Below are 12,883 nucleotides of genomic sequence, written 5' to 3'. Positions count from 1 at the left end.
AGTTTCAGAATGCTTTCAATCTATCTTTGCGAGGGGCCAGTTTGATATATCTTGTATGAATAATTAATATTAAATTCTGTCACAGGCGACCTGATCATTAAGTGTCATCATGGTGATGAAATGAATAATTTAGCGAATTGATGTTTTGCGTCGCATGAATAATATTGTCTCCCCTTTAATAATAAGAGTTTGTGTGAATTGGTGCATAACAAATGTACAAGGTACAGGTTGGAGCTATTGAATAGGACTTCCAATGCGGGGGAAAAAGACATTGTCATTGAGTCCGGGGCATGAGTACTGACGCACGGCTATCATGGAATTGGTAAGGCGCTGAGATGGCCACACCAGGAACACTGCTGCATCGTCCGTCTTGGCACTACGGGCGAGACGATCCCCGAACCTTCCTAGAAGATGGGTGAGCATTGCTTTGGCTAGAGAATTCTGGCGCCCAGAATCGATCGCTTTGCGAAATATTTTGAAAGATAAAAAAAGTTCAAACATGAATAGTCAAAGTAGGCATCACGGTGCTACGAGGAAATAAACAGGCCTTAAAGTTCTATTTTCTCAAAAAAGGCCAACCTGAAGTACCAAGGTCTGAGTAAACTTTCGGTAAGGTTGATATCCATGAGGTGCATGTAAGCGTACATGCATGTTCACTATCGAGGATGCTCTAAGCGATCGAAAGAAATGTTAGGCTTATGCGGTTAACTACTTTAAAGAGCCCCGCATAGTCAAGCTGTGAGATCATGCATGTGCGCTCCGCAAGTCTTAGGTTAGCCGTATGGCTAGAAATGACACCGGCGGCATTTTATCGACCAACATGGCTTCACTTGGAACTACTCGTTAGGGTAGAATGCGCCTCGGGGACAGATATTCGGACTCTCAAACTTTTACGGTAACAATTCTTTTCTGATATACCACTTGTAGGGGTTCATTTTTAAAGCTCTTGGGGTAAAAAAAAAATTCATCGGCTTCGTTTTTCGAAATTCGAAAAAATATTTATCTCTAAAGAGTTAACACAAGGGTGGCGGCCATTTCGAGTTTTAAATATCGGTAAATCTTGGCTTATTTGTTTTTTTAGTACCAAAATTTGCACGGTGACCCCCCTCCATTTTTATTCTTGATTTTGAAAGAGAATGTTGAAAGATCCTTTACGGAAAGTTTGAGCAAAAGTTTCAGTCTTTCACTATCGATGCGCATAATACCACAAATGACATAATGACAACCACCTAAGATGCCGCCTTCTCTATTACCATCAGAGCATCAACCTTTTTGACCTCATCTGAACAATGCCGAAATTGATCCCGAATTCCTTGACATTTATGGACATATAATTTCCTGTTTGGTCCTCCATACTCAAAGCTTATTGGAGAAATAGATTTTGCGTCTCCACTGAACATTTATATTCGCGTTCGAACCAGAGTTGTTGGATTTGCAACTTGAAGTATTTTTTTATTAATTTCCTAAAGTGTGAATAATGTCAGCGCCGAACTTTTTTAGTTCGTTGTTTTGAAGTGAAGAAAGGTAACTATATTTTATGATAATTTTAGTTAATCAGTTTCTGGTTACCCGTACGCGTGTTTGACATGTAATACGCTGTGGTCAAATTTTAGACCTTGGTAGTGGCCGCCATAATACCGATCTCGGGTGATGTCCCAGAGAGGCTGCGTACAGGTTTTTTCAATGTCTGTGAAATAAGTATTCAAAGACAAAAGCGCTTAAAATGCCAAATTTTTATTAGTTTAATTTGACAGAACCAAGAGGTTGCTTTGACTTAGAATCGAATAATGTCTTAAGTCAAGGAGACTAAGTATGTTTATTCCTAGGCATGTAAGTTATGCAAACCTTCAGCTATACCCGTGTGAATTTGCGAGAGTTATGGTGTTGACCATGACATTGTGTACCATCCTATAAAATCGAAATGTATTTATTTTATGCCGCGTAAGTGTTCAATTAGAGTCGATCTTCTACCCCCCGTTCGTTTGGGTGAGAGATCTCTATGTATCGTTCACGAACATTTATATTTGGGCTACATTTTCTCTGATTTCTTATGTGACGATAGTGCTATCAGATGTCAGACAAAGAATTTTTATGGTCAAGCAAACACTCTACCGAGGAAATTTTCACAGTGCTCTATTGACGTGAAAGCAACTTTGTTTAGAACTTACTGTGTGAATATGTACTGTTCCCAGTTATGGAGTTTTTACACTAATAGTGTTTGAACAATCTTAGAGTTGCGTATAACAACTCCTTCCGTATTCTTATAGGTTACTCACGAGATTGTAGTGCACGTCGCATGTTCGTTCTTAACAGTATTCCATCCTTTGGGGAGCTCAGGCGAAAGTTCATGTATAACTTTTTTGAACGCTTGAAAACAAGTTGCAATGGTCTTATTTTAGCAGTACTTAACTCAGATGCGTATTTTTACTCGCCTGCTTTTAAACTGTACAGAGATCTACTTTATATTTTATAGTCCTTTTTCCATTGAGGATTATCTTTTTTTGTGATGTGTGTATTCTCTGTCCGGTCTTTTATAATCTTTTTTTCGTTCGTGTATTTATTTCTTGTTTTAATTGATATGGGATGATGTTTTTTATCCTGAAATAAAGCTAATAATAATAATAATAATAATAATAATAATAATAATAATAATAATAATAATAATAATAATAACAAGGCAGTATTGCTGAAGGCAATGAGTACTTGGGCCGTGATAGAGTAATTTTGAGGACAATATATACTACTATTCAAATATGGTCTTGAATTTCCTCCTGTCAATTAGGCATTTGATTGACTGGTTATTAAACGAAGCAATGGCATGACAACGGCAAAATATGTCTAGCAACTTTTGTGGAGTTTGAGGCAGGGGTTCTTTATTTATAGTGGAAATTGCTTAAACTCCTTAAATATTCAAATTACAGCAAATTTCTTTTGTTCTCGATGGTAGATGTCTAATATTTAGATGGGCATATTTAGATTTCTACCCTATAGTTATCCCTATACACCAAAAATCGGACATCCAGCTCTATTGGCTTGCTCAGAATGAGATATGCGCATAATTAATGAGGTACAATATGTGGTGTCATAAGGTGTCCCATCATACCAAATATGAAGGGTGTAGCACTTGTAGTTACTGAGTTGTGGACAAATATATATATTTGAGGTCAAAGGTCATTGAGGTCATGTGACATTTTGTCAAAATAATTGTATTGCTAAGTTATTCCTATATACCAAAAATCAGAGCTCTAGCTCTATTGGCTCGCTCAAAATTAGATATGCGCATAATTAATGAGGTACAATATGTGGTGTCATAAGGTGTCTTATCATACCAAATATGAAGGATGTAGCACTTGTGGTTACTGAGTTGTGGACAAATATATATATTTGAGGTCAAAGGTCATTGAGGTCACATCACATTTTGTCATAATAATTGTATTGCTAAGTTATTCCTATAAACCAAAAATCAGACCTCTAGCTCTATTGGCTCGCTCAAAATAAGATATGCGTATAATTAATGAGGTACAATATGTGGCGTCATAAGGTGTCCCATCATACCAAATATGAAAGGTTTAGCACTTGTGGTTACTGAGTTATGGACAATAATGTATATTTGAGGTCAAAGGTCACCAAGGTCACATGATATTTTGTCAAAATGTCTGAGATATCTGCGTGAACCGATGGACTCACTGATGGACTCACGGACGGATATGACCCAATCTATAAGCCCCTGGACTTTATCCGTGGGGACAAAAAACTGTGTCAATGCATCCTTTAGGCAATATGAATACGATGAGAAACTAAATTTTTATTTTTCTTGGCCTTATACATGGGAGTCTATGGAGAACTGCCTTATACATGGGAGTCTATGGAGGTGTAAACTAAAAAGTCCTCTAACACGGCCAAATTCGATCGCATTGTGAAACAAATCGACGTGCATCTGTATGGGGTTGGTACTATTCTTGTGCAAAGTTTGAAAGAAATTGACCAGGGCATGTCTGAGATATCTGCGTGAACGGACGGACGGACGGACTGACATGACCAAACCTATAACTCCCCCAGGACTTCGTCCGTGGGCACTAAAAACAACGCAACAGTTATTACAGCTACACCGGCGGTAGGTTCATATCCAGAGCCCCGTACGGTCTGCCGCCGTCGCTTGAAAACCTTACCTAGATGAAATTTTGTCTATAGGCTGAAATTTCGCCGAAGTTTGACAAAATTGCATCGATTTTTCAGGTTCATATCCGACATTTTTGAGTTTTGAGTGCAGACAGAAATAAGTTTTGAGGCAACATGGCTGCGACCCATGTTGACCCCTAGCCCTGCGTACGATGCTATGTGCTACAGCTAACACACAGCATCGTACGCAGGGCTAAAAGTAGCGAGAGTTGCCGACATCGACGGTTATTTACGAGAAGTGAATAAAAGACTGTCATTTTTGGAAGCGATCGAGTAGCTGAGGTAGGCTGGGATGCGACTTGGGCCCAAGAACGCTGAATTTCGGCAGTAATTTGGCTTTTTACGTCAAGTCCCAAAATGGATTTGAAGTCACCGAACCTACGTACGGGTCTTTGCAGGGCTGTGGTGAGCGGGGCGATTAGCTGTAGCGGAACACACAGCATCGTACGCAGGGCTAGTTGACCCCAAGTGAAAATGTGTTCGCGATCAAATCTTCCTATATTTTTTTCAGAATTTTCGACAAAATCATTGCTTCTTAAATCTTTTGTAAAATATAAAATACTAAAATAAAAATGCGATGTGCCATGTCTCCAGATTTCTAAAATATCGTTCGTTGACCATCCGACGGAATACTCATTTCACAAACTTGTGACGCAGTTGAAATTCAATACTGACCGCCAAATAATCTTAATGAGACGAGATCATTCTATACATCCTCCAAATTATCCAACCATTCGCGTTAGAGTTCAGCTCGCTTAGAGTATCATAACATTCTTCGGCCTTCGTTTAGATCGACCCTAATCTCTCCCATTCAGGAAATAAATACACAAGCTACCTTGACAAAATTTCGTGCACCATCGAGGACCAAACGCACTACAAATCTGTCTTGACGTCATCATCTCCTTACATGGTAATCGGCATACCGTATTTTTTAGCAAAGGAGACACAGAATACGTCGGAGTATTCAGTTTCAAAACGTATTACATTGTGTGATGTTGTCAAAAAAGGTAATGTTACTGCAGTGGTATAAATTACAAAACACAAAAGTTCAAATCAGTTTATATTGACTGGCTTTACCCAACATTTCATATTGTTTCTTATGCCAGATTTGACCACGTGCTTACTGGCGACCCCTTTACATGCAAATTTTGTGTCAAATGGTGTGTTCTGCTGGAAAAACAAACGTACGATTTCTGAAGGAGGCGAAATTTGCCCTCAAAACTCGAAACCACCCCTATGGGGTGTACCTAGCTATTTTGAACGAGCTTCTCGAATCTGCAGCTCTATTTCGAAATGATGGTCTGGTTTTCTCAGCTCAAGGATAAGTGTTCTCCATCGCTGTGGGCATTACTATTCTCAACTGGGGGTACAGTTTCCAGTCGTAATGTTTTTCATTGTGTCCGGGATATAAAACCTTTCTTTTTCACACTTAATACTTTGATTAACACTAGTCCACATCTTGTCAGCGATTAAACATGTTTCAAGTTTAAATGTTAAATTCTGGTCTCGAGCCCTCTTGTTCGACCAAACTGAAATTACCCCTCCCACTTTGGCTCGTCCAGTGGGTGTAGCAAGGGTCGTGCCATCGCCTAGGAAACGGAGGGTGCATTAATTGTTGCATTTCGATGCACATTTTGATTATATTCAGAAGATTTTGTGGCAAAAACTCAGATAGAGAAGCATTAATATTCACATCTCACTTATTCAAGACTGGCTGAGAGCAGCACTTCCATTCAGTTAACATCATTACGCCATTTATTATGCAAGAAAGATGAAGCCAAGACATTTTGCCCTCCCTGGTCTCAGCCAGAAATGGTTATACCTTACAGAGTTTTTTCCCAAGGAATGAAAACGAATGTACTTGGGCTGAGGCCCAAGTACAATAATAATAATAATAATAATAATAATAATAATAATAATAATAATAATAATAAAAATAAAAATAATAATAATAATAATAATAATAATAATTATTATTATTATTATTATTAATATAAGTATTATATAAAATAATAACGCGAATAATAATAGGTCAAATTTCCGTGAAAATTCCACCATTAGGGTATTTCGGGTCGAAAAGACCAAATATGATATCGATTTAACTGCCCAATGTTTTCCATGGTAACCATTTTAGGGGTTGAAAATTTCAGTTTTTCTAATATCCAATAAAATTTACTTTGATTGATATGGAAATTATCAAGTGTGGGGAGTTCGGGTCAGAGAACACAAAAACCATCTTATTTTAATGTTTCAAGTTGCCATGGTAACTATTTCGGGATTGAAAATGTTACTTTATTCCCTAATTCCTATTAAAGAACTATTGATTGATGTAAAAAATTGATCATACGGTTTTTCTGGTTAGCACCCAAAAAAAATCACACTCATTTTCATGTGAGATGTTTACATGGCAACATTCAGGAGTAAAAATTACCAGTTTTTCAAAGATTCCACCAAAAATCCAGTAATCAAGAGAATGTGTAATATCAAAGGGATATTTTGGGTTAGAAAGACCATATATCTGGTGTAAAAGTAAAATTAAAATAAACAACACCTCTTTTTCAGAATTCCCACAGCTTCAATGAACTGTTATTAAATTTCTATATAATACTTATAGCCCCTAAACTTGTAATAATAATAATAATAACAAGGCAGTATTGCTGAAGGCAATGAGTACTTGGGCCGTGATAGAGTAATTTTGAGGACAATATATACTACTATTCAAATATGGTCTTGAATTTCCTCCTGTCAATTAGGCATTTGATTAACTGGTTATTAAACGAAGCAATGGCATGACAACGGCAAAATATGTCTAGCAACTTTTGTGGAGTTTGAGGCAGGGGTTCTTTATTTATAGTGAAATTGCTTAAACTCCTTAAATATTCAAATTACAGCAAATTTCTTTTGTTCTCGATGGTAGATGTCTCATATTTAGATGGGCATATTTAGATTTCTACCCTATAGTTATCCCTACATACCAAAATCGGACATCCAGCTCTATTGGCTTGCTCAGAATTAGATATGCGCATAATTAATGAGGTACAATATGTGGTGTCATAAGGTGTCCCATCATACCAAATATGAAGGGTGTAGCACTTGTGGTTACTGAGTTGTGGACAAATATATATATTTGAGGTCAAAGGTCATTGAGGTCACGTGACATTTTGTCAAAATAATTGTATTGCTAAGTTATTCCTATATACCAAAAATCAGACCTCTAGCTCTATTGGCTCGCTCAAAATTAGATATGCGCATAATTAATAAGGTACAATATGTGGTGTCGTTAGGTGTCTTATCATACCAAATATGATGGATGTAGCACTTGTGGTTACTGAGTTGTGGACAAATATATATATTTGAGGTCAAAGGTCATTGAGGTCACGTCACATTTTGTCATAATAATTGTATTGTTAACTTATCCCTATATACCAAAAATCAGACCTCTAGCTCTATTGGCTCGCTCAAAATTAGATATGCGCATAATTAATGGGGTACAATATGTGGCGTCATAAGGTGTCCCATCATACCAAATATGAAAGGTTTAGCACTTGTGGTTACTGAGTTATGGACAATAATGTATATTTGAGGTCAAAGGTCACCAAGGTCACATGATATTTTGTCAAAATGTCTGAGATATCTGCGTGAACCGATGGACTCACTGATGGACTCACGGACGGATATGACCCAATCTATAAGCCCCCTGGACTTTATCTGTGGGGACAAAAACTGTGTCACTGCATCCTTGGTATGAATACGATGGGAAACTAAATTTTTATTTTTCTTGGCCTTAGCCTATACATGGGAGTCTATGGAGGACTGCCTTATACATGGGAATCTATGGAGGTGTAAACTAAAAAGTCCTCTAACACGGCCAAATTCGATCGCATTGTGAAACAAATCGACGTGCATCTGTATGGGGTTGGGTACTATTCTTGTGCAAAGTTTGAAAGAAATTGACCAGGGCATGTCTGAGATATCTGCGTGAACGGACGGACGGACGGACTGACATGACCAAACCTATAACTCCCCCAGGACTTCGTCCGTGGGCACTAAAAACAACGCAACAGTTATTACAGCTACACCGGCGGTAGGTTCATATCCAGAGCCCCGTACGGTCTGCCGCCGTCGCTTGAAAACAATCTCATAAACCTGGCCATATGGGCAACTGTGTATGAGCAGCTGATCGACAAATAATCCTGAGCTTGAACGTGACAGCTCGCCTTCTCCGGGAAGTCAAGCATCCAGTAAATTTACCTTACCTAGATGAAATTTTGTCTATATGCTGAAATTTCGCCGAAGTTTGACAAAATTGCATCGATTTTTCAGGTTCATATCCGACATTTTTGAGTTTTGAGTGCAGACAGAAATAAGTTTTGAGGCAACATGGCTGCGACCCCATGTTGACCCCTAGCCCTGCGTACGATGCTATGTGCTACAGCTAACACACAGCATCGTACGCAGGGCTAGCGAGAGAGTTGCCGACATCGACGGTTATTTACGAGAAGTGAATAAAAGACTGTCATTTTTGCGATCGAGTAGCTGAGGTAGGCTGGGATACGACTTGGGCCCAAGAACGCTGAATTTCGGCAGTAATTTGGCTTTTTACGTCAAGTCCCAAAATGGATTTGAAGTCACCGACCCTACGTACGCGTACGGGTCTTTGCAGGGCTGTGGTGAGCGGGGCGATTAGCTGTAGCGGAACACACAGCATCGTACGCAGAGCTAGTTGACCCCATGTGAAAATGTGTTCGCGATCAAATCTTCCCATATTTTTTTCAGAATTTTCGACAAAATCATTGCTTCTTACATCTTTTGTAAAATATAAAATATTAAAATAAAAATGCGATGTGCCATGTCTCCAGATTTCTAAAATATCGTTCGTTGACCGTTCGACGGAATACTCATTTCGCAAACTTGTGACGCAGTTGAAATTCAATACTGACCGCCAAATAATCTTAATAAGACGAGATCATTCTAGACATCCTCCAAATTATCCAACCATTCGCGTTAGAGTTCAGCTCGCTTAGAGGATCATAACATTCTTCGGCCTTCGTTTAGATCGACCCTAATCTCTCCCATTTAGGAAATAATACACAAGCTACCTTGACAAAACTTCGTGCACCATCCAGGACCAAACACACTACAAATCTGTCTTGACGTCATCATCTCCTTACATGGTAATCGGCATACCGTATTTTTTAGCAAAGGAGACACAGAATACGTCGGAGTATTCAGTTTCAAAACGTATTACATTGTGTGATGTTGTCAAAAAAAGGTAATGTTACTGCAGTGGTATAAATTACAAAACACAAAAGTTCAAATCAGTTTATTTTGGACTGGCTTTACCCAACATTTCATATTGTTTCTTATGCCAGATTTGACCACGTGCTTACTGGCGACCCCTTTACATGCAAATTTTGTGTCAAATGGTGTGTTCTCCTGGAAAAACAACGTACGATTTCTATATGAAGGAGGCGAAATTTGCCCTCAAAACTCGAAACCACTCCTTATGGAGTGTACCTAGCTATTTTGAACGAGCTTCTCGAATCTGCAGCTCTATTTCGAAATGATGGTCTGGTTTTCCTCAGCTCAAGGATAAGTGTTCTCCATCGCTGTGGGCATTACTATTCTCAACTGGGGGTACAGTTTCCAGTCGTAATGTTTTTCATTGTGTCCGGGATATAAAACCTTTCCTTTTCACAATTTTACTTCGATTAACACTAGTCCACATCTTGTCAGCGATTAAACATGTTTCAAGTTTAAATGTTAAATTCTGGTCTCGAGCCCTCTTGTTCGACCAAACTGAAATTACCCCTCCCACTTTGGCTCGTCCAGTGGGTGTAGCAAGGGTCGTGCCATCGCCTAGGAAACGGAGGGTGCATTATTGTTGCATTTCGATGCACATTTTGATTATATTCAGAAGATTTTGTGGCAAAAACTCAGATAGAGAAGCATTAATATTCACATCTCACTTATTCAAGACTGGCTGAGAGCAGCACTTCCATTCAGTTAACATCATTACGCCATTTATTATGCCAAGAAAGATGAAGCCAAGACATTTTGCCCTCCCTGGTCTCAGCCAGGAATGGTTATACCTTACAGAGTTTTTTCCCACGGAATGAAAACAAATGTACTTGGGCTGAGGCCCAAGTACAATAATAATAATAATAATAATAATAATAATAATAATAATAATAATAATTTTAGGTATTCATCAACTCAGGTTGATTAGCAAATTTATATGAACGTCAATTCACTGTCTTGCGATTGTACGTATTACTGTTTTAAATACACAAATCTTCTGAAGTCCACGCGAGTCATTACTTTGGGACATCGAGTTGGGGTGTAGAGGGACATTCTTGGTGGAAAACTGTTCCTTACATTATATCGTGATCGCAAAGTATTTGTTCGCTTTTATTAGTTCGAGTCTCTGACCACTATCATCCTGTTCCGTGGCATAATTTTCTCGGAGAAGACGTAAACCCAACAAAAAAAAGATGAACAATTCTTAACAATGAGGTCATTTCAACTATTTTTTCTTTCTTTATGACCGATATTATAGAAATAACGGACGACGCGCTGGCCATTAACGTTTATTTATGGGCAAGGGCGAGAGGAAAGCCAAAAATTAACGGGCGAGGCTTGCCGAGCCCGTTAATTTGGCTTTCCTCGAGCCCGCGCCTGTAAATAAATGTTAATGGCCAGCGCGGAGTCTGTTATTTCAATTATACTATCAACGAACCCCGAAAAACCGTCAAAATTTACGAAATTTTCCGTGCGAACGACAACGGGGCCCCAGAACCTGTCAGTGAGTAGTGCGCTGCAAAAATTTTGCAAATCCGGAGATTTGAAAAAAAACCGTCTAAACTTGGGCCACAAGTGCTCCATTTTGTTTTGTGATTGTTTATGATCTTTGCATAAGAATCACAATTTTCGTTTTAGCCGTTAAGTTACTATGTTTACGATATTTTTCATATTCACGGGCATGAAAACAAACCATATATATAACCATGTATATAACCTTACTTCTGATTGATATTAACCTTGAACTATTGAAAAGCATACACCGTGAATAACTTTAATCAAATATTTCTACGCTCCAAAAACAGTAGCAAATTACCTTTCTGAACTATGATGAACCCATTGCACGACAGGAGTGCGGTCACTGTCGTCTATGTTGACCCAAGGGAAGAAACACCCTTGGAAAGTCTTTTCATCCGAAACGTGTGCGTTAAATGTATCTCCTTTATTCCGTACACACGTCAATCCTTTCTTGTGAATATCAGCAATTTGCCCGGCCACCATAAAGTGTAGTACAAATGTTGTAATTGGCTGTGTCGTTTAAGTTTACACTTACTTGCAACCTAAAAGTGTTTTGGAATTTTTAGCCATGCTGGCAACCTCAGAGAGAGAGAGAGAGAGAGAGAGAGAGAGAGAGAGAGAGAGAGAGAGAGAGAGAGAGAGGAGAGAGAGTTTTAGAGTTTTATGTTTATGTTTAATATGTTTAATATGTAATAATAATAATAATGACACAGCTAACCCTGCCTCCAAGATGTTGTTAGTTACAGTTTTGTAATGTCACTGGAGAGAGAGAGAGAGAGAGAAGAGAGAGAGAGAGAGAGAGAGAGAGAGTTTTATGTTTATGTTTAATATGTTCCATGGTTCTTCAAAGGGATAAAGTATCTATCTTTGACGTTCATTTGCCCTTTTCAGTTCATGAAAGCTGATTCGTCTAGAGGTGAAAGCCTTCGAGATGGAAATTAATGAACAAACATTTCACAAAATATATAATTTTATCCAGCTCTGAGAGAACTCAGCCAATACAAGTGATAACTAAATTTCGTATGTCTCAATAAATACATGCAAGTGAACAGTCACGTATTTCTTGTAGAAGACGACGGGACGAGAGTTGATTTGACACAACCACTTTATTGCCAACAGTAGGCGAGTTTTTTCTTTGAGTTTCACAAGCGAATTCGTCAAACAAAATTTAAATAAAAACAACCAACATAGTTGTGTGTCTCTTTAATGATGTACAAGCTTTTACATTTAACCTGAGGGATACACACACAAATGTATATTTTGGTCGTTTCAGACCCCAAGACATCCCTTCTGATGAACCTTATCCGATTCTGTCAATCGACTCGGGACACGTGGATACAGTTAAAATAAAAGAATACAACGATAGCCCGAAGAAAGCATGGTTTGAAGAGGACAAGAAGAGCAAAGCATTTTGTCCCGGCAAAGATAAATGCGTGGAACACGATGACTCGATCAAGGACATGCTAGTGGACTTCAGTAAGGAGACGACGGCCCACGGAATCGTTCAAATTACCTCCGCGAAGTCGAGCGTCACCCGTTCGACGTGGTTGGCAATCGTCCTTGCGGCTGCGTGTTTGATGCTTCTACAGATGACCTTACTGCTGTTTCAATTCTTCGAATACAACGTCAGTGTAACGGTAGGTCATCAGTATATTTGCATTTGTCCATATTTCGATGCAACATCGCGCCAAAACGATGCGAGAAGGACGTGCGTCCTCCGCACTGGTACGTTCTTGGAACATTTCGTTGACGAGCGGTTCCGAACATGAATTGTACCATACCACAACAGTTGTGTGTGTTGTGTGAGTGTGTTGGGGATGGGGTGGGGAGTGTGTGGAAAATGAATTTTTCACCCTTAGCGACTACGCATGGAATCGATTGTACA

At 38.8% G+C, this 12,883-nt stretch overlaps 1 protein-coding gene across 1 annotated transcript in view; it reads left to right on the top strand.

Annotated features, from left to right (window-relative positions):
- The first annotated feature begins 184 nt into the window (after positions 1-184).
- Positions 185-12,883, top strand: part of LOC139118754 (uncharacterized) — a 30,114-nt gene continuing 17,415 nt past the window's right edge. The window contains exons 1-2 of the mRNA XM_070682184.1: positions 185-415; positions 12,272-12,635. Coding sequence (XP_070538285.1) covers positions 336-415; positions 12,272-12,635 — 444 coding nt within the window. The 5' untranslated portion in view covers positions 185-335. The remainder of the gene's footprint in view (positions 416-12,271; positions 12,636-12,883) is intronic.

The sequence above is a fragment of the Ptychodera flava genome, chromosome 19, assembly GCF_041260155.1.
Source record: "Ptychodera flava strain L36383 chromosome 19, AS_Pfla_20210202, whole genome shotgun sequence".
In the NCBI taxonomy this organism is placed as follows: Eukaryota; Metazoa; Hemichordata; class Enteropneusta; family Ptychoderidae; genus Ptychodera; species Ptychodera flava.
Note: the sequence above shows the minus strand (reverse complement) of the source record. Positions and strands in the feature narration are given on the sequence as shown.